The sequence below is a fragment of the Somniosus microcephalus genome, chromosome 33 (assembly GCF_052327205.1).
Source record: "Somniosus microcephalus isolate GS21.2 chromosome 33, FLI_Smic_1.0, whole genome shotgun sequence".
NCBI classification, from domain to species: Eukaryota; Metazoa; Chordata; class Chondrichthyes; order Squaliformes; family Somniosidae; genus Somniosus; species Somniosus microcephalus.
Window position 1 is genome coordinate 31,892,792 of NC_141019.1, and position 25,962 is coordinate 31,918,753.

Below are 25,962 nucleotides of genomic sequence, written 5' to 3' on the forward strand. Positions count from 1 at the left end.
CACCTTGTGGAGGGGGTAGAGCAAGAGGGGGAGGAATTACAGTAGTACCATGTGACATAGGTCAAAGGTTATTACCGATTCATAGGACCGGACAGGACCAGACCAGACCAAACACATGCCCCGCACGCTCTGCACTGCCCTGTTTTTAATAGTTAACTTTTTCCAACACACACTTTGTGTTGTGAAAATACTTCAACATCTCTGACTTTTGCAACCCATAACTGCCCGCACTGAGAGAGTTTAACCTTGTATCTCACACATCTCTCCAGTACCTTCTGATTTTAGTAACTCCGTTCACTCTGAAAGCCCAGTCACACCAGGGCGCTCTCCTGCACTTCCTGAAGGCTGGCTCTAGAAGCCAGTGGCCTAGGGACTGGATACTCCGCCACCCTCGCCAGAGGAGATGAAGCAGGGCATGGGGGGAGTCGGGAGGGGAAAAAAAAAATAACACAACAAAAAGCCAAGTGAAGCGCCAACAGTCTTGAGGTAAATGGTGACCGGCGACTGGGTTGGCGAAGTGGATAAGAGGATTGTCCTTTCACCCCGGGTCGAAATCTAGCCCAGAGTGCTGAGGGAAAGTCTCTCCTCTCTGCTGGGTGAAAGGTTCCTATGTGAAGTGAGTTGGGGAAAATGCCAATCCAGTCACTAGTCCACAGCACATAACCGCTGATAATCCAGCCCACTCTAACTCGGCGGTCTTGAGGATGGCTGATATGGAAAATCAAAATGTCGCCCTGCCGTACTGAAGCTCGAGTTAAGGCAGAGTACAGGGAACTTTACTCTGTATCTAACTTGTGCTTTAACTGACCTGGAGCCGCTTCATGCTGTCACAGCTAATCCCACGCTACTCGATCTGTCATGTCTGAGTGCCTTTGTTCTGACCGGTGCTTGGGATTGTTCTTTTGGCTGTAAGGTAGATCAAGACTGGCCTTAACATCTCTAACCTCCATGGCAACTTTTGCCAGCTCAGGAGCCAGATCTTTAGGAGGCTTTAGGTTCAGAGTCCAATGCTGTCATAATTTCATGCGCTATTGCAATCAAGTCATGTGATACTAGCATAAGGTGCTTGGCTTTAATGTTATTCTCTTTCCCTCTTATGTTTCCAACCCTGGCCCACTCATTCTCTTGTGTCACAATCTCTCCCTTTCTCTCCCTCTATTTGTTCTTTCTCTGCTTCATTTCTGCCTCTCCTATTTCTCATTTTCTTTTTCTTGTCTTCGCTCTGTCATACTCTTGTCTCCTTCTATTTCTCTCTCCCCTCCCTCCTTCCATGCTCTTCTATTCTTTCATATTCTGCGCCCTTATCTCTTCCGTTTCAGTGGCAGGCAATCTCCCTCACGGTGATTGAAAAGGTCCAGATAGCCGCAATCATCCTTGGCTCCCTCTTCCTAATTGCTAGCATCTCCTGGTTAATTTGGTCCTCCCTCAGTCCGTCGGCTAAGTGGCAGAGACAGGACCTGCTCTTCCAGATCTGTTACGGCATGTATGGCTTCATGGACATCGTCTGTATAGGTAAGCATCTCTGTATCAAACATCAAACTGTAGATCGTACTATCGTCAGTGTCCTCTGAACTTTCCTTTCTTGTGACTTCCAAGGTTCAAATATGCCAGTTTGCACACACTTCCTCCCATACTGTGTCAAAATCAGGACTCTAGTCTAACTTGTTCTTTCCTAGGACCTCAGACGTGTGGGACCTTTCTGTCTTCCCTTCCTCCTCCTATTTCCGAGCTTTTAGAACACTGGGTTGGAGTCACCTGATTTATCTTGTCTTCTCTAGCTGTCAGTTTGGCTCAGTTGGGAGCACTTTCACCTCTGAAGTCAGAAGGTCGTGGGTTCAAGCCCCACTCCAGGACTTGAGCCCATTACGCTGTCACTCCGATCTGAGGGAGTGCTGCACTGTCACAGGTTCTGTCCTTTAGATGATACATTAAATCAGTGCCCTGAGACATTAAAGATCCTGTGGTATACTCTTTGAAGAAGAGCGGGGAATTTTTTCGGTGTCCGATGCAACATTCCTCTCTCAACCAACTCTGGCAAAAAAAAAAAAAAATTCGCTGGTCATTCATCTTATTGCTGTTTGTTTGATCTTGCTGTGCGCAAATTGCCTGCTGCATTTGGCTCTGTAATAGTGACTGCATTTTCCAAGCAATTCATCCAATGAGATGTTTCTGAGAGATGTGATAAGGTGCTATAAAATTGCAAGTCTTCCGTTTCTCGTCTGCTGTTTTCAACCGTGGCACTATGGGCCTTCACCTGAATGTTCTCAATTAAAAAAAAAATTTTTTTAAATTACAAAATACCTGTCATCTGGTCGTGCGTCCTCATTTTTACTGAGCATGTGCAGAAAGACCTCTAGGCATCATGGGAATGGAGCTTCCCTCCCCTATTCAATTGTTGCCATGGAGAGGGGCAAAGCTCCCATGATGCACTTCACCAGCTGAGCCAACTCGGCTTTGTCTTGTAATCCCATTGACAAATCAGCAACATGAAACAGACTGTGTATTTGTTACCTTCATTTCCAGTCACAATCTGTCAGAAAATATTTGTAATGCTGTTTTATTTTTATGTCCAGTGTGATTTATACCCTAGTCTTTACCAAAATAATAATTGTGGGCTGTACAATACTAACTGCAGCAGGTCATACCGAGAGATTACGAGGCTATAGCATTGGGTTTTCAACCAGGAGACACAGGTTCAAATCCCAGTCCAACACGCTCCCAAGCTTTCCCTGGGGATGAGTGTGACCGTCTCGGCCTGGGTTGTCTGACAGAAGAAGGGGCAAGTGGCTGGGGAAGTTTTCCTTCCCTCCCCGCTCCCATCACTGCACTGTGCTACTTGGCGGGTCAATTGGTACCAAGGATCCATGTGAAACAGGTAGTCTTCGGTTACCTTGGTTACAATGCTGTGGTGGCCTTCTGATCATCATGTGGCAGGATACACCAACAACAGTTGTGATCAAGATTCTCGAGTCATATTACCGGAATGCCCAGTGATTCAGTGCCATGTGATGTTGGGGAATGACATCGCCACTAAATAAACAGATCGCCTGTGGCCTTGCTCGTGGTAAGTTGGATAAAACATTGTCTAACAATAACAGATGTATGATAGCATGAAATGTATCATATAATGACAAAAAGTGTTACATTGTGATAGATGTTTCCTAAGAGGGGCAAAGGGACTGTCTTGAGAAAGACTTTTCTGTTGGTTAAGTGAGGCTGTGTTGAACTTGGGGATGGGCAATTATTTGGGCTGGGGGGGGCCACTTAAGTTCTCGTGAGCTGTTGAGTGCCGCACACCAAGGTGCATGGACATTTAAAAAGGAGATAGATAGATTTCTAGACACAAAAGGCATCAAGGGGTATGGGGAGAGAGCGGGAATATGGTATTGAGATAGAGGATCAGCCATGATCATATTGAATGGCGGAGCAGGCTCGAATGGCCGACTCCTGCTCCTATTTTTCTATGTTTCTATGACGCTCATCAATCAGGAGGTCCCGCGCGGGCCGTTCACCAGCTCCTGCTGCTGGAAGAGATACCGCACAGCAAATATAAAAGGACCGTGCACGTTGGTGAGAGCAAAGTATTAAATTGGTAAATTTGGAACGGGCCAACTCATAGTGTGGATCATCGCTCCCACTTCTACCCTCCCAATAATTTATAAACATAAATTCAGCTGGTAGTCAGATACTATCTTAAATACACAAAATGTAGTGTAAAAGTAAAATCTTCCGATACAGAATCAGTGCAGCCAAAGCCAGACAGACCACTAGATTGGGTGAGGATGGCCTCGGGTTCATCCTCTGCTGTGCTGGACTGTCCATTTCTACGGGATTCTGACCTGAGAGTTGTTCATCTCCATGGGGACGTGAGAGCTGTGCAACTAGACTTCAAGGTTCCGTATCAGTCCACACATAGTATCAACAACAACTTGCATTTATCCAGCACCTTTAACCTCGTAAAACGTCCCAAGGAGTTTCACAGGAGTGTTATAAGACACAAATTGGCACCAAGTCCACATAAGGCGATATTAGGACAGATGTCCAAAAACTTGGTCAAAGAGGGAGGTTTTTAAAGGAGGAGAGAGGCGGAGAGGCTTCGGGAGGGAGTTCCAGATCAGCGAGGAAGCTCCACGCACCATTCCTCCTGCCTGTGGACAGCTCTCCTAGACGGCGTCAATACCTGGAACTCTGCACCCAGTTTGCACACATCCAAGGTCAAGAGTTACCTATTGCTCACTACGGCAAGATTGCAGAAAGGTCCAGTCAGCCATGGACCGCCTCCAAATGCTGCCCAGTCTAATCCGTTCACGTATTCCCGTGCTCCCAACAGCGGCGAGCCTGTCTTTGTTAAGAGGTTGCTTCTGACTGCAGCTGGTCATCCCAGCTGATGCAGGCGAGACTTCTTGTGAAAACAGTGGGAGCTAGGATGATCTCACTTCACACAGATCGGGGAATTTAGCTAACTTTAGTGACTGGGAAATGGAGCGTTGGGAGCAAGTGCACAAATCAATTATGTGGAATTGTCTGTCGAGTTTTCCCAATGGGATTTTTAAAAATACTTTTCAAATTTGCAAAAACCCTTGTGTCTAATCACGAACGATGACCTTTAGTTTGAGTTAATGCACCATACCAGCCTGACCTTCTCCGTGCTACCTCCACTGGGACTTGTCCTCTTGCACACAGTACTTAAGCTTTGCCTCCAGGCTAATCGGGATATTCTCCATGGAGCAGCAGGTGACTTTTCAGATAGTCGTGGAAGCAACAAAGAATATCTGAAAAAAGAGATAGTCAAGGACGTGGAAAGGCCACTCGGCCCATTGAAGCTCATCCCTTTTGTGCCCGAACTCTCTCAGCCGAGTATCGGGCTGCATTTTGAAAGCCCCCTCACGTTTCTGCCTCCACGTTTATTAAAGAGGTGAAATTCCTCTTTGAAAGAAAAACAGGAGACTGTGATTTAAAAAAAAATAATAATTTCTTGATGTGGGCGTCGCTGGCAAGGCTGGCGTTTGTTGCCCTCGGAAACTTTGCCACTTGCTGGGCCACTTCAGAGAGCAGTTAAGAATCAACCACGTTGGTGAGGGACTGGAGTCACCTATAGGCCCAGACTGGGTAAGGACGGCAAGTTTCCTTCCCTTAAGGGGCATTAGTGAACGAGTTGGGTTAGATTTTTGAATATTAAGGGAATCGAGGGATATGGGGATAGTTCGGGAAAGTGGAGTTGAGGTCGAAGATCAGCCATGATCTTATTGAATGGCCGACTCCCCGACGACGACTCTTATATTCTTATTAACAATCCGACAGCTTCATGGTCACTTTTACTGATACCAGCTTTTCAATTTCTAGATTTTTTTTTAACTGAATTTAAATGCTCAACACGCCATGGTGGAATTTGAGCTTGTGTTCTCTAGCTTACTAGCCCAGTAACATAACCACCACACTACCTACCCCCCCCCCCCCCCCCATGAGCGGATCATTAGTTATGGAGGCCGTCGCCCATTTTATTTTGTAAATACTTTTATAAAATTCCTCCTAATTTCTGTTTTGAAACTAATTCTCAAGCAGTTAAATGCGAACAGAAGTGTTTTTGTCTCACACATGCCTTGGTTTTGGTCTCCTGGCGCGCTCTTGGGGTTTGCATGTTTTATTGTTGATATCACCATCCTGACTACAGGTTAACGCTCGCATGACTCTTGTTTTGAAGCTGTTGACATAACGAAGCTAATTCAGTAGTAAATCTCCATCTAACCGTATAGGCTTTCAATATACTGACAGCAAATGGCTTCATTAGCATTCAAAACACAAAGCATAACACGCAGAAATCCCCCCCCCCCCCCCCCTCCCCCATATTGCCTGCCTGCCACTCCTGGGCAAGGAGACTAACGGAGGAAATGGAGGGGAAAACAGAGTGAAGGAACAGCTCTTAAAATTGCTGTGTGGTAATAGTGAGTGAAGGATTGGGCTGAAGAATACAGATGGTCAGGTCAATGGAAGGTCACATCTCATAGATTTATCTTCCTCCACTGAACCAAGAGTGGACTGAACATTTTATAGCATCTGATGCTCTTTATTGCCTTATAAATGACACTGGTGGAGGTCATACTTGTGTTTTTCATAAATCTTTATATAGAGAATGAAATAACTTCTTTTCTACGGGGAATTAAGGCCACGGATTTTACTATCTGCTCATTTTGCAGGGCTGGGCATAAATTGTCAGGAAGTGATAATTCACCTATATTTAACAGAAATCATTTAATCCTTCCGCCTCCGCTGTGACGTTCATAGCCCACGTGTATAACTGGTATCCATGGGGACGGGGGTTATCCTCACCTGAGGGAACCAATCATGGTCAATTGGGCATTATTAGAATGTTGTTCCTGCCAAAGATGGCCGCCCATCACTGCAGTTTGGGGGTGTGTGGTGAAGATGCTCTGGGGTATTTTCAGCTCTGGTATTGGATTAATCTTTCAGTGAAAGCCTTTCTAGTGGGTGGCTGTTGTACTACCAGATGCTGGTTATGCAGCCACCCATCTTAAATGTTCATTTCACACATGGCAGCATTTTCCTCTCAATCAAATAATTAGATCCTCGCGATGCCGAGCCACAATCAAAAATCTGGGGCAATGGCCATCTTTCTTTGTTTCCTCTCAAAACGCTCACTAAATACAAAATGGCTGCTCGCTTCATTTAACCTAAAACACTCGACTTCGTAGAACAGAGACCTGGACTACATAAAGCAGTGACAACCTGCTTTTGTGTAGCACCTTTAACATAGGAAAACGTGCCCAAGGCCCGTTATCAAACAAAAATTGACACCAGGGAGCATTGTACCCAAAGGGCTGCTTCGGTCCCCTGCCGGTGATTTCCTGAGATGCACAGCTGGTGGCCACTCGCAGAATCAGCCCCAAAGTGTGCACTCCTACGGCTGTCGCTCTAACTAGTAGTTTTCAAGCGTAAAACCAGGTGTTGAGAGGTGGCTGAGATACCCTGGTTTAAAAAAAAAAACCCAGATAGCACTTGGGCCCGACGATGTCATTCAGTGGAATACATAGGATTACATCGGATATACAGTCCAGAAACAGGCCATTCGGCCCAACCAGTCCATGCCGGCGTTTATGCTCCACTTGAGCCTCCTCCTGTCTTTTTCCTCATCTAAATCTATCAGCATAACCCTCTGTTCCCTTCTCCCTCATATACTTGTCCAGCCTCCCCTTAAATGCATCTATGACATTCGCCTCAACCACTCCCTGTGGTAGCGAGTTCCACATTCTCACCACTCTCTGGGTAAAGAAGTTTCTTCTGAATTCCCTATTGGATTTCTGGGTGACTATCTTATATTGATGGCCTCTAGTTATGCTCTTCCCCACAAGTGGAAACATTCTCTCTGTATCTACTCCAGCAAAACCTTTCATAATTTAAAGACCTCTATTAGGTCACCCCTCAGCCTTCTTTTTTCAAGAGAAAAGAGACCCAGCCTGTTCATCCTTTCCTGATATGTATACCCTCGCATTTCTGGTATCATCCTTGTAAATCTTCTCTGCACCCTCTCCAGTGACTCTATATCCTTTTTATAATATGGCGACCAGAACTCTACGCAGTACTCTAAGTGTGGTCTAACCAAGGTTCGATACAGGTTTAGCATAACTTCCCTACTTTTCAATTCTATCCCCCTAGATTTGCTGTTTTATTATGGCCTTATTAACCTGCATCAATACTTTTAGTGTCCTCCTGAAGTCCCAAATAAAATGCGAAGCAACTGGTGAGCAGCCAGTTTCGGCAGCTGTTCTGAATGGTCGGAATCACCAGAGACCATTTCAAGGAGCATTCCTCAATACTGCAAGTGGGCCGATCACCCAACACATCCAGAGGCCTGGACCCAATCCGAGGGGAGGGGGTGGGGAGGCAGTTTGCGCTCCATCTATCCCACCAGCTATTGCTGGCTGTTCGGGCAGACTCCGGCCCCTGTAGCCTAAGACGAGCAAGATAGACGGAACTAGGGTTGCCAACTCTGGCTGGGTGTATTCCCTGAGGTTTCATCACATGACCTCCCACCCCACACACCCGCCATTGGTCCATTCTCCAGACGCATTGCCTTCCCACAGCCAATTGGAAAGGGAACAGACTGTTTGTTCCTCAGTTGGATTAATCTTGACTGTTAGTGAGACGAGCCTTTTCCCCCACGCCCCCCCCCCTGCCCCCCCCGCCATCTCCATACAGTAATCCCTCCCCAACCGCGGGGGATACGTCCCTGAAACCCCCTGTGGTTAGTAAAACCGCGGTTGGCAAATACAGTCTAAATGTTCAAATAACACAATAAAAAAAATATATAAAAGCAATAAAATCATGTTATTTACCTTAATCCTAAATTTAAAACCGCGCATACGCAAAATTCACTGCCACGGTTGGTAAACGTTGTCGCAGAGAGGAAACCGTGCATACTTGAAATCCGCGTACGGCAAAACCGCGGTTGGGGCGGGATTCCTGTATTTTTCTAACTTGTAATTGAAAATGTTCAAAGATTTTTCTCCTTTGGTGTTGCTTGTAGCAGTGCCCTGGAGATGAATCTTTAATTCCTGGAGACTCCAGGAAAATCCTGGAGGATTGGCAACCCTAGACGGAACACTAAACTGCAAACTGTGCCTTAGGGAAGAGTTAGTGACTAACAGTGCTCTTCCACGTGGCTTTAGTTTCTGTTCCAGTCTGGGGCAGGGGGCGGTGATTTCTATGCCCCCCCCCCCCCCCCCTCAATTTACCTTTGTTGTGGGGTTGTCATCAGTTTCTGGAGGTCTTCTGAACTCTGCTATGTTAAACAGACCCCCCATTTGTCGTGAAGTGCTGCCACCTTGACACTGGCTCCCCTCACTTAACCGCCGATCCCTGCAGGGCTTATTGTGCGAAGTGTAGCCGACAGCAGGAGAACTAAAATAAACCCAGAAAATGCTGGAAACACTCAGCCGGTCAGGCAGCATCTGTGGAGGGAGAAACCGAGTTAACGTTTCAGGCCGATGACCCTTCGTCAGAACTGGAATGTTAAGAGATGTAACAGGTTTTAAGCAAGTGCAGGGGCAGGGAAAGTGGGGAGGGGAGGAAAGAACAAAAGGGAGGGTCTGTGATAGGATGGAAGGCAGGAGAGATTAAAAGACAAAATGATGGTGCCAGGCAAGAGGAGATGGTCACTGGCAGGAGAACTATCTCATTGAAACGTATAAAACTCTGACCGGGCTAGACAGACTGGATGCAGGGAGGATGTTTCCCCTGGCTGGGGGGTCTAGAACGAGGGGTCACAGTCTCAGGATACGGGGTAGGACATTTAGGACTGAGATGAGGAGAAAGGTCTTCACTCAGAGGGTGGTGAACCTGTGGAATTCACTACCACAGAAGGCTGTGGAGGCCAAGTCACTGAATATATTTAAGAAGGAGATAGATAGATTTCTAGACACAAAAGGCATCAAGGGGTATGGGGAGAGAGCGGGAATATGGTATTGAGATAGAGGATCAGTCATGAGCATATTGAATGGAGGAGCAGGCTCGAAGGGCCGAATGGCCGACTCCTGCTCCTAGTTTTCTATGTTTCTAGTTGTTGACTGCACTCCCCTAAATGCAATAGCGCCTTATGGGTAAATAAGTGTCCCATCTCGAGCCCCACCTTATTTATTCATCTTACCAAGTCAATGAAGGAAAGTATCCAGTGGCCCAATTGAAAGTTGGTCAAATCTCCAAGCTGAGTGGAATAGATTTTGAATGAGCGTGAAGGTCAAGGTTCAAGCTCTGGCCAGCTGAATGGGAGTCGAGTTGCCCTGTCTGCTCGATGCAAAATGTCTGTGGCTTGTCGTAGCCCTGAAATATTAAATATTGCTAAATGATAACATAATGTATGACATTGAAGTTTTTGAGTTTTAAAAATTCAAATGCTCTTTTTGCAGGCCTCATCATTCACGAGGGATCGTCTGTGTACCGAATCTTTAAGCGCTGGCAGGCTGTTAATCAGCAATGGAAGGTACTGAACTATGAAAAATCCAAGGACCTTGGGGAAGCCATTAGTGGGGCAAGCAAGATAGGGGGAAGGAATTCACGGACGAACCACTCATCAAACAATGACAGGAGTTCCAATCAGCGCACTGGAACCATTTTGAATCATCACTGTGGATATACCATCCTGCACATTCTCAGCTATCTGAGGCCTAACCACCATCAGAATAGTAGCAGCTCGAATAGAGAGCTGGTCATGCGAGTTACAACTGTCTGAAAAGGACCACTTACTGTACATCACTTAAAAAGCAAAAACTTTAGAGAATATACAACAAAACCACAAAGTACCACCGGGGTTGTGAAAGAAAGTTAACTGGAGGCTCAGAATGACAACAGTCGGCTTGGTGTGATGGGCCGCACTAGGCCTGGGCCCAAGCTCCAATCTCCACGCCTGGAATTTGCCATCTTCATTGTTTTCTAAACATTTTTTTAAAAATCTCACTTGAAGCAAAGTTCAGAAACCCCAGACCCAGTGTTTTATAAGGGAGGAGAAAAAGTGAAAGGAAAAAAAACTGAATCGAAGAAAACAAAAATGGAACGCAAGATAGTTTGTTTAAAAACTGCCCAAAATAAAAGTGCAATAACGAACATCAGTTCCAAGATGCTGTGGGATCTCGGCAATAAGTTCTCTGTGTACTTCACCTTTTAATTTAATGCATGTCACGGTTTTCTTCTCCCATCTCGAACTGGGAGAAAAATAATTTATATGCAAATGGTGGTCTGCAAATAAATTTCTGTTTTTTAGGAGAGTGTCCCGAGAGTTTTCGGTGAGCTTTAAATATAGGTTTGTGAGGATTATTGGGATATAATTTATATACAGTACCCTATCTGGGTACCTCGGAGTGTAATCTAATGTAAAAGAGTGGCCTATCTCAGTACCATGGAGTGTTTTCTAATGTACAAGAGTGGCCTATCTCAGCACCATGGAGTGTAATCTAATGTACAAGAGTGGCCTATCTCAGTACCATGGAGTGTAATCTAATGTACAAGAGTGGCCTATCTCAGTACCATGGAGTGTAATCTAATGTACAAGAGTGGTCTATCTCAGTACCATGGAGTGTAATCTAATATACAAGAGTGGCCTATCTCAGTACCATGGAGTGTAATCTAATCTACAACAGTGGCCTGTCTCAGTACCATGGAGTGTAATCTAATGTACAAGAGTGGCCTATCTCAGTACCATGGAGTGTAATCTAATGTACAAGAGTGGTCTATCTCAGTACCATGGAGTGTAATCTAATGTACAAGAGTGGCCTATCTCAGTACCATGGAGTGTAATCTAATGTACAAGAGTGGCCTGTCTCAGTACCATGGAGTGTAATCTAATGTACAAGAGTGGCCTATCTCAGTACCATGGAGTGTAATCTAATGTACAAGAGTGGCCTATCTCAGCACCATGGAGTGTAATCTAATGTACAAGAGTGGCCTATCTCAGTACCATGGAGTGTAATCTAATCTACAACAGTGGCCTATCTCAGTATCACAGTGTTTTCTAATATACAAGAGTGGCCTATCTCAGCACCATGGAGTGTAATCTAATGTATAAGAGTAGCCTATCTCAGTACCATGGAGTGTAATCTAATCTACAACAGTGGCCTATCTCAGTACCATGGAGTGTAATCTCATGTACAAGAGTGGCTTATCTCAGTACCATGGAGTGTAATCTAATGTACAAGAGTGGCCTATCTCAGCACCATGGAGTGTAATCTAATGTATAAGAGTAGCCTATCTCAGTACCATGGAGTGTAATCTAATCTACAACAGTGGCCTATCTCAGTACCATGGAGTGTAATCTAATGTACAAGAGTGGCTTATCTCAGTACCATGGAGTGTAATCTAATGTACAAGAGTGGCCTATCTCAGCACCATGGAGTGTAATCTAATGTACAAGAGTGGCCTATCTCAGTACCATGGAGTGTAATCTAACGTACAAGAGTGGCCTATCTCAGTACCATGGAGTGTAATCTAATATACAAGAGTGGCCTATCTCAGTACCATGGAGTGTAATCTAATATACAAGAGTGGCCTATCTCAGTACCATGGAGTGTAATCTAATGTACAAGAGTGGCCTATCTCAGTACCATGGAGTGTAATCTAATGTACAAGAGTGGCCTATCTCAGTACCATGGAGTGTAATCTAATGTACAAGAGTGGCCTATCTCAGCACCATGGAGTGTAATCTAATGTACAAGAGTGGCCTATCTCAGTACCATGGAGTGTAATCTAATCTACAACAGTGGCCTATCTCAGTACCATGGAGTGTAATCTAATCTACAACAGTGGCCTATCTCAGTATCACAGTGTTTTCTAATATACAAGAGTGGCCTATCTCAGCACCATGGAGTGTAATCTAATGTATAAGAGTAGCCTATCTCAGTACCATGGAGTGTAATCTAATCTACAACAGTGGCCTATCTCAGTACCATGGAGTGTAATCTAATGTACAAGAGTGGCTTATCTCAGTACCATGGAGTGTAATCTAATGTACAAGAGTGGCCTATCTCAGCACCATGGAGTGTAATCTAATGTATAAGAGTGGCCTATCTCAGTACCATGGAGTGTAATCTAATGTACAAGAGTGGCCTATCTCAGTACCATGGAGTGTAATCTAATGTACAAGAGTGGCCTATCTCAGTACCATGGAGTGTAATCTAATGTACAAGAGTGGCCTATCTCAGCACCATGGAGTGTAATCTAATGTACAAGAGTGGCCTATCTCAGCACCATGGAGTGTAATCTAATGTACAAGAGTGGCCTATCTCAGCACCATGGAGTGTAATCTAATGTACAAGAGTGACCTATCTCAGTACCATGGAGTGTAATCTAATCTACAAGAGTGGCCTATCTCAGTACCATGGAGTGTAATCTAATGTACAAGAGTGGCCTATCTCAGTACCATGGAGTGTAATCTAATATACAAGAGTGGCCTATCTCGGCACCATGGAGTGTAATCTAATGTACAAGAGTGGCCTATCTCAGCACCATGGAGTGTAATCTAATGTACAAGAGTGGCCTATCTCAGTATCACAGTATAATCTAATGTACAAGAGTAGCCTATCTCAGTACCATGGAGTGTATTCTAATGTACAAGAGTAGCCTATCTCGGCACCATGGAGTGTAATCTAATGTACAAGTGTGGCCTATCTCAGTATCACAGTGTTTTCTAATATACAAGAGTGGCCTATCTCAGTACCATGGAGTGTAATCTAATCTACAAGAGTGGCCTATCTCGGCACCATGGAGTGTAATCTAATGTACAAGAGTAGCCTATCTCAGTACCATGGAGTGTAATCTAATATACTAGAGTGGCCTATCTCGGCACCATGGAGTATAATCTAATGTACAAGAGTGGCCTGTCTCAGTATCAGTGTTTTCTAATATACAAGAGTGGCCTATCTCAGTACCATGGAGTGTAATCTAATGTACAAGAGTGGCCTATCTCAGTACCATGGAGTATATTCTAATGTACAAGAGCGGCCTATCTCAGTACCATGGAGTGTAATCTAATGTACAAGAGCGGCCTATCTCAGTACCATGGAGTGTAATCTAATGTACAAGAGTGGCCTATCTCAGTATCACAGTATAATCTAATGTACAAGAGTGGCCTATCTCAGTACCATGGAGTGTAATCTAATATACAAGAGTAGCCTATCTCAGTACCATGGAGTGTCATCTAATGTCCAAGAGTGGCCTATCTCAGTACCATGGAGTGTAATCTAATATACAAGAGTGGCCTATCTTGGTGTCAGAGTGTATTCTATTATATACAGGAGTGTCATATCTTGGTATCACAGATTGTATAAATATTCTAATAATTTAGAGTGTCCTATCTCAGAACCAAAGAATGTATTCTAATATATACAGGCACTTTTTTATATATATTTGAATACAATCCAGTTTAAAGTTCCTATCTGTTGTTTTCACAAAGGCTTCACTGTAGCAAACAGTGGAATTTCATACAGACCTGTTAACATGTCCATTACTAATATCGCACAATCATATTTCAGCCCCTTGGACTTATTTGGTTCTGTTGTTAAATACTTCTTCTGGTTTCATTTTCTTTATTTTGGTTAGACAAATGTTTTCCCTGTTGATGGTGCTGGACAGAGGAGCTGAAAGTGTTACACAGCAAGAGCCCATTCTCGAGGTGTGCAGAATGAAATCCCATGAGACTCGGTAAATATCAATGGGCGGCCGGGTTTGGCTTCATGACTTTACTCATTACTTGTTGATCACGAGTGACTGGCCATGGAGGGTGGGGCTACAGAAGCTCTCCAGCAGGTTGGAGACCCGCACAGCTGGCAAAGTGAGGGCTTTGCTCTTTTTGCCCAGATTTTGCCCATTAAATTGGCATTTGTGGCAGAGAAGGGTACTAACGAGCAGCCTGCGATGCCCCCTTTTGCTTGGCTGAAATCGAGGTTGACGTAAGAAAACTACTAGGCACTTGGTCTAAGCGTTAAACAAAGCTTTAATCAACTGTTTTACAACATGGAGGTCTAGTTGTGCCCTTCACTAGTTCCTGTTAAGAATGTCCTGCGCAAGCTGGGCCCGTGCCCGAGTATTTATACTCTCCCTGGACAGCGCCACCCGTAGGCCGCTCAGTATTATTTCATGAGTCTTTCTTTCAGGAATGACTGATTCATGTCAGATGATAAACAGGTGGGCATAATACAGGGTGGCATAGCGCCCGGGCTGTGTGGGATGCGCGGACAAAGGTCAGGAGTGTACCCGTACTGCAAGGCCGCAGAGGCTGGAAAGGTTCGGCCTACAGACTAAAAGGACGCTGGTCCTTGCAGGAAATTGACGTGGTGCTATTCACGCTGATTTAAGAAGCCAATCAAGTGGAAATATATTGAGACGAATTTGCCAGGAAATGAGGAGTAAAATGGGTTAGTAAGTGACCAATCCAACTCCAATCTGATGCAGTTTAGTGAAAGATCATTGATTATCAGCCTCCTCATCTTCTGGTGTAAGTACCTCTAATTACCCCATTGGTGTGTGCAAACCTTTTTCCTGTTGGCCTTGAAGGGAGAGCAGCGCAGATTCACCAGAATGATACTGGGGGCTAAAAGGGTTAAATTATGAGGACAGGTTGCATAAATAAACTAGGCTTGTATTCACTCGAGTTTAGAAGGCTAAGGGACGATCTAATCAAGGTGTTTAAAATGATTAAAGGATTCGACAGAGAGAAACAATTTCCTCTGGTGGGGGGAGTCCAGAACAAGGGGGCATGACCTTAAAATTAGAGCCAGGCCGTTCAGGGGTGATGTCAGGAAGCACTTCTTCACACAAAGGGGGGTGGAAATCTGGAACTCTTCCCCCCCCAAAAAGCTGTTGAGGCTGGGGGTCAATTGGAGTTTCAAAACTGAGATCGATGGATTTTTGTTGGGTAAGGGTATTATGGGTTACAGAACCAAGGCAGGTAAATGAAGTTAAGATACAGATCAGCCACAATCTAATTGAATGGCAGAACAGGCTCGAGGGGCTGAATGGCCTCCTCCTGTTCCTAATGTAACAGGCTCGAGGGGGGCTGAATGGCCTCCTCCTGTTCCTGTGTAACATGCTCGAGAGGCTGAATGGCCTCCTGTTCCTAATGTAACAGGCTCGAGGGGGGCTGAATGGCCTCCTCCTGTTCCTAATGTAACAGGCTCGAGGGGGCCTGAATGGCCTTCTCCTGTTCCTAATGTAACAGGCTCGAGGGGACTGAATGGCCTCCTCCTGTTCCTAATGTAACGGGCTCGAGGGGGCTGAATGGCCTCCTCCTGTTGATATGTTCCATTGGTGTAAAAGCACTGCAACTCGCCAAACAGAATTTCGAGGCCGATGTGTGCACAGAATGGAGCACTCCCACAGCAGGGAAAGAACCGCCCCTCAATAAGTTGACCTGACATCTTTTTTGCTCCCAGTTTTTCACTGGGGCAAGGGAGGGAATCCGCCCATTTGTTCGACAGCTGCAGTATCCGCTTTTTAAAATTTGATCCCATCTTCAGATTTTATGACTTGTGCCTCACAGGGTAACTGGGTGTGTTGTGGTTCAGGCTTTTTAAATACAATTCCTCTTTCGAGAAAGCCCCCTTCAAGAACTGGGGGAGTGCCTCTGAAATTGTATTGACCAGGGCTACCTTCTTGAAAGGTCAGGTAGTGATTATCTTTACAGCTGAGTGGCCTGCTTCCGAGGGCATTAAGAGTCACATGTAGGCCAGACTGGGTAGAGGTTACAGTCTCCCTCACTAGGGTTGCCAACCCTAGTCTCAGTGGGCAGCACCCTCACCTCTGAGTCAGAAGGTCGTGGGTTCAAGTCCCACTCCAGAGACTTGAGCACAAAAATCTAGGCTGACACTCCAGTGCAGTGCTGAGGGAGTGCTGCACTGTCGGAGGGGCAGTACTGAGGTAGCGCCGCACTGTCGGAGGGGCATTACTTGGGGAGCGCTGTACTGTCGGAGGGGCAGTACTGAGGGAGCGCTGCACTGTCGGAGGGGCAGTACTGAGGGAGCTCCACACTGTCGGAGGGACAGCACCGAGGGAGTGTTGCACTGTCGGAGGGGCAGTACTGAGGGAGCGCCGCACTGTCGGAGGGGCGGTACTGAGGGAGTGTTGCACTGTCGGAGGGGCGGTACTGAGGGAGCGTCGCACTGTCGGAGGGGCAGTACTGAGGGAGCGCCGCACTGTCGGAGGGGCGGTACTGAGGGAGCGCCGCACTGTCGGAGGGGCGGTACTGAGGGAGCGCCGCACTGTCGGAGGGGCAGAACTGAGGGAGCTCCACACTGTCGGAGGGGCGGTACTGAGGGAGTGTTGCACTGTCGGAGGGGCAGTACTGAGGGAGTGTTGCACTGTCGGAGGGGCAGTCTGCCCTCCCAGGTGCACGTAAAAGATTCTATGGCACTATTTCAAATTAGAGCAGGGGAGTTCTCCCCAGTTTCCTGGGGTCAATATTTATCCCTCAACCAACATCACTAAAACCGACTATCTGGTCATTATCACATTGCTGTTTGTGGGATCTTGCTATGCACTAATTGGCTGCCACGTTTCCCACATTACAACAGTGACTACACTTCAAAATGTATTTCATTGGCTGTGAAGCGCTTTGGGACATCCTGAGGTTGTGAAAGGCGCTATAGAAATGCAAGTCTTTCTTTCTTTAACCCTGCAGGATTGGCCTGGAGTCTCCAGGAATTGAAGATTAATCTCTGGGACACAGCTGTGAGCCACCCAGGAGAACAGTCCTAGGGGCATTAACACTTTTTTGTTTATTAGTTATAAAAAGATTGGAGAAAAAAGCTGTTTGATTGACGGTCGAAAATCTTCCAATTGGGTAACGAAGAGTCCGTCACTTTCCAATCAGTTGCAAGGCATAAGGGAAGTTTGCAGATGGCCAGATGTTTGAAAAGTTCTTGGTATAGATCAATGCAACCTTCCTTCAGCCAAATCAATTGACCTACGCATGAAATGACTGGTGTCTCTTTCTTTCAGATTGATTTGCATTTGTAAGAAAGTGTGTCAATCTGGTATGTGACTTTTTTTTAATGTATACAAGTGGCTATCCTTTGACATTCCTCACTAGTAGTCTGGGGCCTGGGGAACAAGTTTAGCTGCTAACCTGGCCCTTTAAAGCCACTGGTCTAAGGAGACAATCCAGATAATTGTCGCTACTTATAAACTACTGAAATTTATCAGGGCAGTTGTATAAATATATATATATGTGTACATGTGCAATATGTTGTTTTTTGAGGACAGATACCATATCATGGACAACATATTCTTCTGCTGTTAAGATGGAAAGCTAACTCTTTTAAGGCTGCAAATTCTAATTGTTGTTAAGTAAACAGTCTCGGGTCATTCGGAGTGTAATTGTTTGGTGAGGGAACTGTCCGGGTGAGGTCGGGCAGTCCAATCGAACTCAGAATGAAATGCCTGCCTTTTATTTTTTTTTAAACTCCGATTGCTTAAGGAGACATGGTGGCTCCTCTGTTAATGTATTTTCTATTGTTGGGGAGTTTCTCTACCTATTCCATATGACTCACTTTATTTGTGTTTTTAAAGGTTATATTGTATGCGAGATGTACCGCTTTTAAACACACTCCAAGCAGATCTCCCATGATGGGACAGTAAGCTGTGAGGAGAACAGAGTCTGCAAAGAGATATAGATAGACTAAATGAGTGGGCAGTAAGGTGGCAGATGGAGTATAATGTAGGGAAATGTGAGGTTATTCACTTTGGTAGGAAGAATAGAACAATATTTTTTAAATGGTTAGCAACTTTCCAAATGTTGGTGTTCAGAGAGATTTGGGTGTCCTCGTGCAAGAAACACAGAAAGCTAGCATGCAGGTACAGGAAGCAATAAGGAAGGCAAATGGCATGTTGGCCTTTATTGCAAGGGGGTTGGAGTGTAAGAGTAAGGAAGTCTTGCTCCAATTGTACAGGGCCTTGGTGAGACCACACCTGGAGTACTGTGCACAGTTCTGGTCTCCTTATCTAAGGAAGGATATACTTGCCTTGGAGGCGGTGCAACGAAGGTTCACTAGATTGATTCCTGGGATGAGAGGGCTGTCCTATGAGGAGAGATTGTGTAGAATGGGCCGATACTCTCTGGAGTTTAGAAGAATGAGAGGTGATCTCACTGAAACATACAAGATTCTGAGGGGGATTGACAGGGTAGATGCTGAGAGGTTGCTTCCCCTGGCTAGAGTGTCTAGAACTAGGGGGCATAGTCTCAGGATAAGGGCTTGGCCATTTAAGACTGAGATGAGGAGAAATTTCTTCACTGAGGATTGTGAACCTTTGGAATTCTCTGCTCCAGAGGGCTGTGGATGCTGAGTCTTGGAGTATATTCAAGGTTGAGATTGATAGATTTTTGGATTCTAGGGGAATCAAGGGATATGGGGATCGGGCGGGAAAGTGGAGTTGAGGTCGATGATCAGCCACGATCTTATTGAATGGCGGAGCAGGCTCAGGGGCCGTATGGCCTACTCTTGCTCTTATTTCTTATGTTCTTATGATGCTGCTTACAGTGAGCTGGAGGATTCGCTGCTCTATAACAACAGGGGTATTGTCAACAAAGTTTGGCAAGGAAAGGGTTACAGTAAGTGTGACACTTAGAGGTCATGTGCGCTCACCAATCTGTTGTGGTGTTGTACATGGGGAGTCAAGACCAAGTGTAGTCTTCAGGGAAAGTAGGGTTAAAGCGGGGAGGATAATTGGACCAGGTCATGTGGAAGTCTTTCAGTTCCCATTTTAACGTCCTATGTTATTTTTATATAATACTTTCATTTGATATTCTTATTTATAGTTAAACAGCAAAACATAACAATTTGGAAAACCGAGAAGTAGAGTTGATTAGAGCATAGGAGATTCTTTATTGTACAGGCTGAGGAGTGGGGAGCAATAAAACAGGGGCACTGCCACGCCACCACTGGTGAGAGGGTGTAATTACAGTGTGACATGTTTACATAGACAGTTTCCATTATAAATGTGGAGATAAGAATTTATAAAGGGAAAAAGTGTGACAAAAAATATTGACAGGAATTAAGGTTTTGCAAACAAAGTGTATGTAGACGTAAGATTTTTAAAGTATTATAGGGAGTGTTGGATAAGTCCTTTACCCTTTAAACAGATTCATAAAGCTAGAGACGGTAATATGTTTGATAATTCACTTCATTTATTATTTACAAAACATTAATCTTAAACACCCATACAGAGCAGCACACATTAGTTTCACGTCTGATATGTACGTGCGTGGATTTTAATGAGGAATCGTGAAGATGGCTTCTCCAAGTCTATTCGCGCCACCGGGTCTCGAAAGTAACAAGAGATCTCTTTCTTTCTAACTAAGTAAAAACATGGCATCTTTTTATACCATTTTCTTTATGGTCTTCTTCCAGCTGGATGCAACACTATCTGATGTTTTATGACCACCCAGTTGTTTGAACCGATCGCCAAACAGAGATGAGAGGCCCCATGCATTTTCACACCACACTGTTACATAAGAACATAAGAAATAGGAGCAGGAGTAGGCATACTTCCTATCATTGCTTTCCCCGAGCCACAGCTTTGTTGTAAACAACCTTTGATGCACGCTCTTATAGCAACATAATTGCCTTTTTATATTGCAGCAATCTCCTGCTCTCATAGTACCTGCTGTGATGAAAAGCCTGTGTTTGAAAAGCTTATGTGTTTCAATCTTAATAATTCCTTAAGCCCAATATTTCTCCACCTAGCTTATTTTTTTTATATACGCCTATCTTTACAGCACAAAGTCCTCGGTCCTGAAATTCATCCTTCTCTAATGTTATCAACATCATTGAGGGGAAAAGACAGGCTTTTCGAGAGCAGGATTTAAACCAATTTTGTCTACATTACTTTAATGTAAGAAACACATCAATATTCTTGCAGAGAGCGATACGGCGAGGGGCGGGGAACCACTCAACCAGTGAGATGTGGAATCTGTGTCGGTGCCGGGGCACCGGTTTCTGTCGCTGATTTTGCGGACAGAAGTCTTGTGCACTTATGGTGCTTTCCCCAATGATGCTGTTTGATGTTGGGAGACCCTTATTAAAATGGTACAGTTGAGAGGGGGAGGAGCACGTTGCAATGCTGGCTTTGCAAGTCCATTTTTTAATTAATCCTTTTGCATTAAAAAAAAATCACCAGCAAAAGGATTAAAAGTAGGTCTGGGGGGGTGGGGGTGGGGGGTTCGTGGTGAAGCTTAATTCCTTTTGAAGTTTCCTTGAACAAGACAGCTCAATTGTAAATATTGAAAGATTTACAGCATCTGTGTAAGTGCAGAAAGACAACCAATAAAATGAGTGACGCCTACGTAAGAAACACCATTAAAACTACCCGGAGTAGATTCATTTCTGAGCATTGAAAGAGCAGCAAGTGCCGAGGCTTAAATGTGTATTTCATGTGTTTTTTTTTTAAATGATGTGCTTATTAAAGTGAGAGATGGCTGTGTGGAGCCACCTGTTCTAAATCAGAACCGAGCTCGGCTTAGGGAAGAATGCATCTGGACAGGATCAGTACTCGAGCAGCAACAACAACTTGCATTTATACAGCGCCTTTGACGTCGTAAGACGTCTCAAGGTACTTCATAGGACCGTTATCAGACAAAATTTGACACCGAGATATTCGGACAGGTGACCAAAAAGCTTGTTCAAAGAAGTAAAAAGAAAGACTTCCATTTCGACAGCGCCTTTCACGACCACCAGACGTCTCAAAGGGCTTTACAGCCAATGAAGTACTTTTTGAAGTGTAGTCACTGTTGTAATGTAGGAAACGCGGCAGTCAATTTGCGCACAGCAAGCTCCCACAAACAGCAATGTGATAATGACCAGATAATCTGTTTTAGTGGTGTTGATTGAGGGATAAATATTGGCCAGGATACCGGGGAGAACTCCCCCCTGCTCTTCTTCCAAATAGTGGCTGCGGGATCTTTTGCATCCACCTGAGAGAGCAGACGGGGCCTCGGTTTAACATCTCATCCGAAAGACGGCACCTCCGACAGTGCAGCACTGCACTGGAGTGTCAGCCTAGATTTATGTGCTCAAGTCCGTAGGTGTTTTAAGGAGCGTCTTCAAGGGCGATGGCGAGGCGGAGTGTGTCAATTTTTGTCTGATTTACACTTCTGTGAATCGCCTTGGGACGTTTTACTGTGTTTAAGCTGCTATATAAAAGGTAGGTTGTTCCTTGTGTTTAGTGGCGATTGTAACAGGGCGTCTCCCCTTTATTTCCTGTTAAGTAAAGTCTTCCATTAGCTTCCATTTGATTCGCGGGTTGGCTCACTGTACTGGGTGCAGAAGCTCTCATTGATGGGCCTTCAATAACCACAAAACTAGAAGTTATAGACTTAAACAAGTTGGCTTTTAATCACTAAGATCAGAGCTAACATCTCAACACGCCGACTGGTTCACAGGAATGAGTCATACAGATCCTGGGATCTTTATGTAAGAGAAGTCAGGGGCGGAGCCAAGAGCCAAGACCTGGAACCTCCCAGGTTAGTCGGGAAAGAGGAAGTGAAACTATACACAGTGGGGGAGGGTAATATACATGAGTGCAAAACGAATACAGGATCAAGACAAACAGTTTCATTACACTCATTAAATCAGATGAAATAAAATTCTCCTTCTTTGATCTAAATCAACTTAGTTACAAATCAATATGAGCAGCCTCGGTGGATTTGGTGTCTCTATTCTCTTAGACGATTGTGTTTAAAATGGGAAAATAACTCCAATCCACTTTGGACATGGTGCAAAAGAAATGATTTGAGAAGACTGTGTGTAATTGCCTTAGTCATTAATTCGAGGATTGCTCCTGATGTTCTCCCCAGACTGTAGGATAGTAATTACCTGACACAACTGCAAGAGCAGGGGATATTACTGGATCCTTGGGAGACCTTCGTTCAGGAGGTTTCACGAGCTCCTTCTACAATCAATGAAAGGTTCTTCGCTCTGCCACCTCTCCCTTTCTACTTCTGCTAAATGCCATGCTGTCTCTCGAATGGTACATGTCTCCCAGCAGTCGTCGAAATAAAAGATGCAGCTCTTTTTATTTCTTGCCGGCATCCTCCTATAATATTATAGTCGGCCATGGCTCTGGGCAGCACTCTCGCCTCTGAGTCAGAAGGTTGTGGGTTCGAGTCCCACTCGAGAGACCTCAACACAAAAATCCAGGCTAACATTGCAGTACTGAGGGAGCGCTGCACTGTCGGAGGGGCAGTACTGAGGGAGCACCGCACTGAGAGGGGCAGTACTGAGGGAGCACTGCACTGTCGGAGGGGCAGTACTGAGGGAGCGCTGCACTGTCGGAGGGGCAGTACTGAGGGAGCACCGCACTGTGAGAGGGGCAGTACTGAGGGAGCACTGCACTGTCGGAGGGGCAGTACTGAGGGAGCGTCGCACTGTCGGAGGTGCTGTCTTTCGGATGAGACGTTAAACCGAGGCCCATCTGCTCTCTCGGGTGGATGGGAAAGATCCCATGGCACTATTGCGAAGATGAGCAGGCGAGTTCTCCCTGGTGTCCTGGGGCCAATATTTATCCCTCAATCAACATCACTAAAACAGATTATCTAACATTATCACATTGTGGGAGCTTGCTGTGTGCAAATTGGCTGCCGTGTTTCCTACATTACAACAGTGACTACACTTAAAAAGTACTTCATTGGCTGTGAAGTGCTTTGGGGCATCCTGAGGTAGTGAAAGATGCTATATAAATGCAAGTCTTTTTCCTACTGCTACCCCAGATGACATCAGCAGAGTGGGGGATTGAACCTCAGACCTTCCCTTTTTTTCTGGTTTTGTCACCCCGCGCCGCAGGGTACATTCACTCACTAATCCAGTAATAGAACTCGACAGGCTGGCTTTAATGCCGCACAGAGTCTGGTTTTTGTTTTTTTCACCCGTCCCCCCATCAGTGCTGATGTTCCAAGGCACTTTTAAATTGAATCTCAGTCGAAGGTAAATATTTATGATCAAACGAGGAATAAATCAAGCAAATATTGAGTGTGGATGGCAGAGTGAGAGAGAAATCCTTGCTCTGCAGGTTGTATAACAATTAACTTCGTCAGTATTCAGTTTGCAGCATTATAACATACCATTGACTTAAGAACATAAGAAATAGGAGCAGGAGTCGGCCATTCGGCCCCTCGAGCCTGCTCCGCCATTCAATAAGATCATGGGCTGATCTTCAACCTCAACTCCACTTTCCCGCCCGATCTCCATATCCCTCGATTCCCCTAGAGTCCAAAAATCTATCGATCTCAGCCTTGAATATACTGAGCCTCCACAGCCCTCTGGGGCAGAGAATTCCAAAGATTCACCGCCCTCTGAGTGAAGAAATTCCTCCTCATCTCAGTCCTAAATGGCCAACCCCTTATCCTGAGACTGTGCCCCCTGGTTCTAGACTCTCCAGCCAGGGGGAAACAGCCTCTCAGCATCTACCCTGTCAATCCCCCTCAGAATCTTGTATGCTTCAATGAGAGCACCTCTCATTCTTCTAGACTCAAGAGTTTAATCCTCCACTGCAGGCAATATTTTTATACTATGTGTCTCATGTCTGAATATATACACCTGCTACCAGCCTGTTTGACCAGCAGTCATGTGTTATGGTTATTACTTTACATAGTTCTGTAAGACTATGTCACAAGTTGAGTGTCACACTTATGCCCGCTGGGCTTCCGCTTACAAGGACTCTGGGACCTGTTGGCCAGTAACCGAAGAGCCGATTGGTTAACAATAACACAGTGCCGTTATTTATTAAGGTTTTTACTTTCACGTTTTGGGCGAGCAGTGGTGGGAGCGGGGGGATGGGGTGTTGGAGGTGGGAGGCCACGAGATGAAACTTCCAGGGATACGTCCAACCCGACCCGTCGTTGTTTTGTTCCCTTCCACCCCCCCCCGCCAGTAGCAGGAAGCACATCTCCTAATATCCAGCACTAAAATCAAATTATTACACTGAGAACGAAGTCTCTGCGTTTAGTGGAAGGCCCGAGGGACCAGATTAAGCTCCAGCTGTTGTGAAGTTTATTTTTAAATGTTGCTCCCGTTAATAATTATATTTAAGTATTAACGGAGCAGCATCCAATTCATTTCAAAGATGCTTCACAGCAGGAACTCTTGCCCTGCCAGTACACTTCACACCTAATCTCCGCCTATTACCATCTCGTCTAGCTTCGAATACCTTTTATTGTCTCATTTACTTCTTTTGTTTCTTTTACTTCTTTTGTCCGATCGCAGCCCTGCCTTCGATCTATTTAATTTTCTTTCCAGTTTTGAAGAAGGGTTCGACCCGAAACGTCAACTCAAATTTCTCTCCACGGATGTTGCCTGACCTGCTGAGTTTTTCCAGCATTTTCTGTTGTTATTTCCAACATGAACTTGTTTGTTTTGTCTAAACGCTACATTCCGAAAGAGCGAGCTTGTGCGTAGTGCCTATCGCAGGATATCCCAAAGCACTTTGCATACGAGTTCCTTTTTTGTAACAGTTGCCATGGCAACTAAATAAAGGAAGACTTGCATTTCTATAGCGCCTTTCACGACCTCAGGCCATCCCAAAGTGCTTTACAGCCAATGAAGAACTTTTGAAGTGTAGTCACTGTTGTAATGTAGGAAACGCGGCAGCCAATTTGCGCACAGCAAGCTCCCACAAACAGCAATGAGATAATCTGTTTTTGTTATGTTTGTTGAGGGATAAATATTGGCCAGGACACCGGGGCTAACTCCCCTGCTCCTCTTCGAAATAGTGTAATGGGATCTTTTACATCCACCTGAGAGGGCAGACGGGACCTCGGTTCAATGTCTCATCCGAAAGACGGCACCTCTGACAGTGCGGCGCTCCCTCAGTACTGCCCCTCCGACAGTGCGGCGCTCCCTCAGTACTGCCCCTCCGACAGTGCGGCGCTCCCTCAGTACTGCCCCTCCGACTGTGCGGCGCTCCCTCAGTACTGCCCCTCCGACAGTGCGGCGCTCCCTCAGTACTGCCCTTCCGACAGTGCACCGCTCCCTCAGTACTGCCCCTCCGACAGTGCGGCGCTCCCTCAATACTGCCCCTCCGACAGTGCGGCGCTCCCTGAGCACTGCCCCTCCGACAGTGCGGCGCTCCCTGAGCACTGCCCCTCCGACAGTGCAGTGCTCCCTCACTGCCCCTCCGACAGTGCGGCGCTCTCTCAGTACTGCCCCTCCAGCAGTGCGGCGCTCCCTGAGCACTGCCCCTCCGACAGTGCGGCGCTCCCTCAGTACTGCCCCTCCGACAGTGCGGCGCTCCCTCAGTACTGCTCCCCCGACAGTGCGGCGCTCCCTCAGTACTGCCCCTCCGACAGTGCGGCGCTCCCTCAGTACTGCTCCCCCGACAGTGCGGTGCTCCCTCAGTACTGCCCCTCCGACAGTGCACCGCTCCCTCAGTACTGCCCCTCCGACAGTGCACCGCTCCCTCAGTACTGCCCTTCCG

The 25,962-nt window shown here is 45.7% G+C and overlaps 2 protein-coding genes across 6 annotated transcripts in view; one reads left to right on the forward strand and one right to left on the reverse strand.

Moving 5' to 3' along the window:
- Positions 1-10,770, forward strand: part of LOC147097102 (E3 ubiquitin-protein ligase MARCHF9-like) — a 54,690-nt gene extending 43,920 nt beyond the window's left edge. Inside the window, exons 3-4 of the mRNA XM_085972931.1 lie at positions 1,320-1,512; positions 9,921-10,770. Coding sequence (XP_085829057.1) covers positions 1,320-1,512; positions 9,921-10,243 — 516 coding nt within the window. The 3' untranslated portion in view covers positions 10,244-10,770. The remainder of the gene's footprint in view (positions 1-1,319; positions 1,513-9,920) is intronic.
- Positions 1-25,962, reverse strand: part of cdk4 (cyclin dependent kinase 4) — a 215,855-nt gene that overhangs the window by 185,569 nt on the left and 4,324 nt on the right. The window lies entirely within an intron of this gene.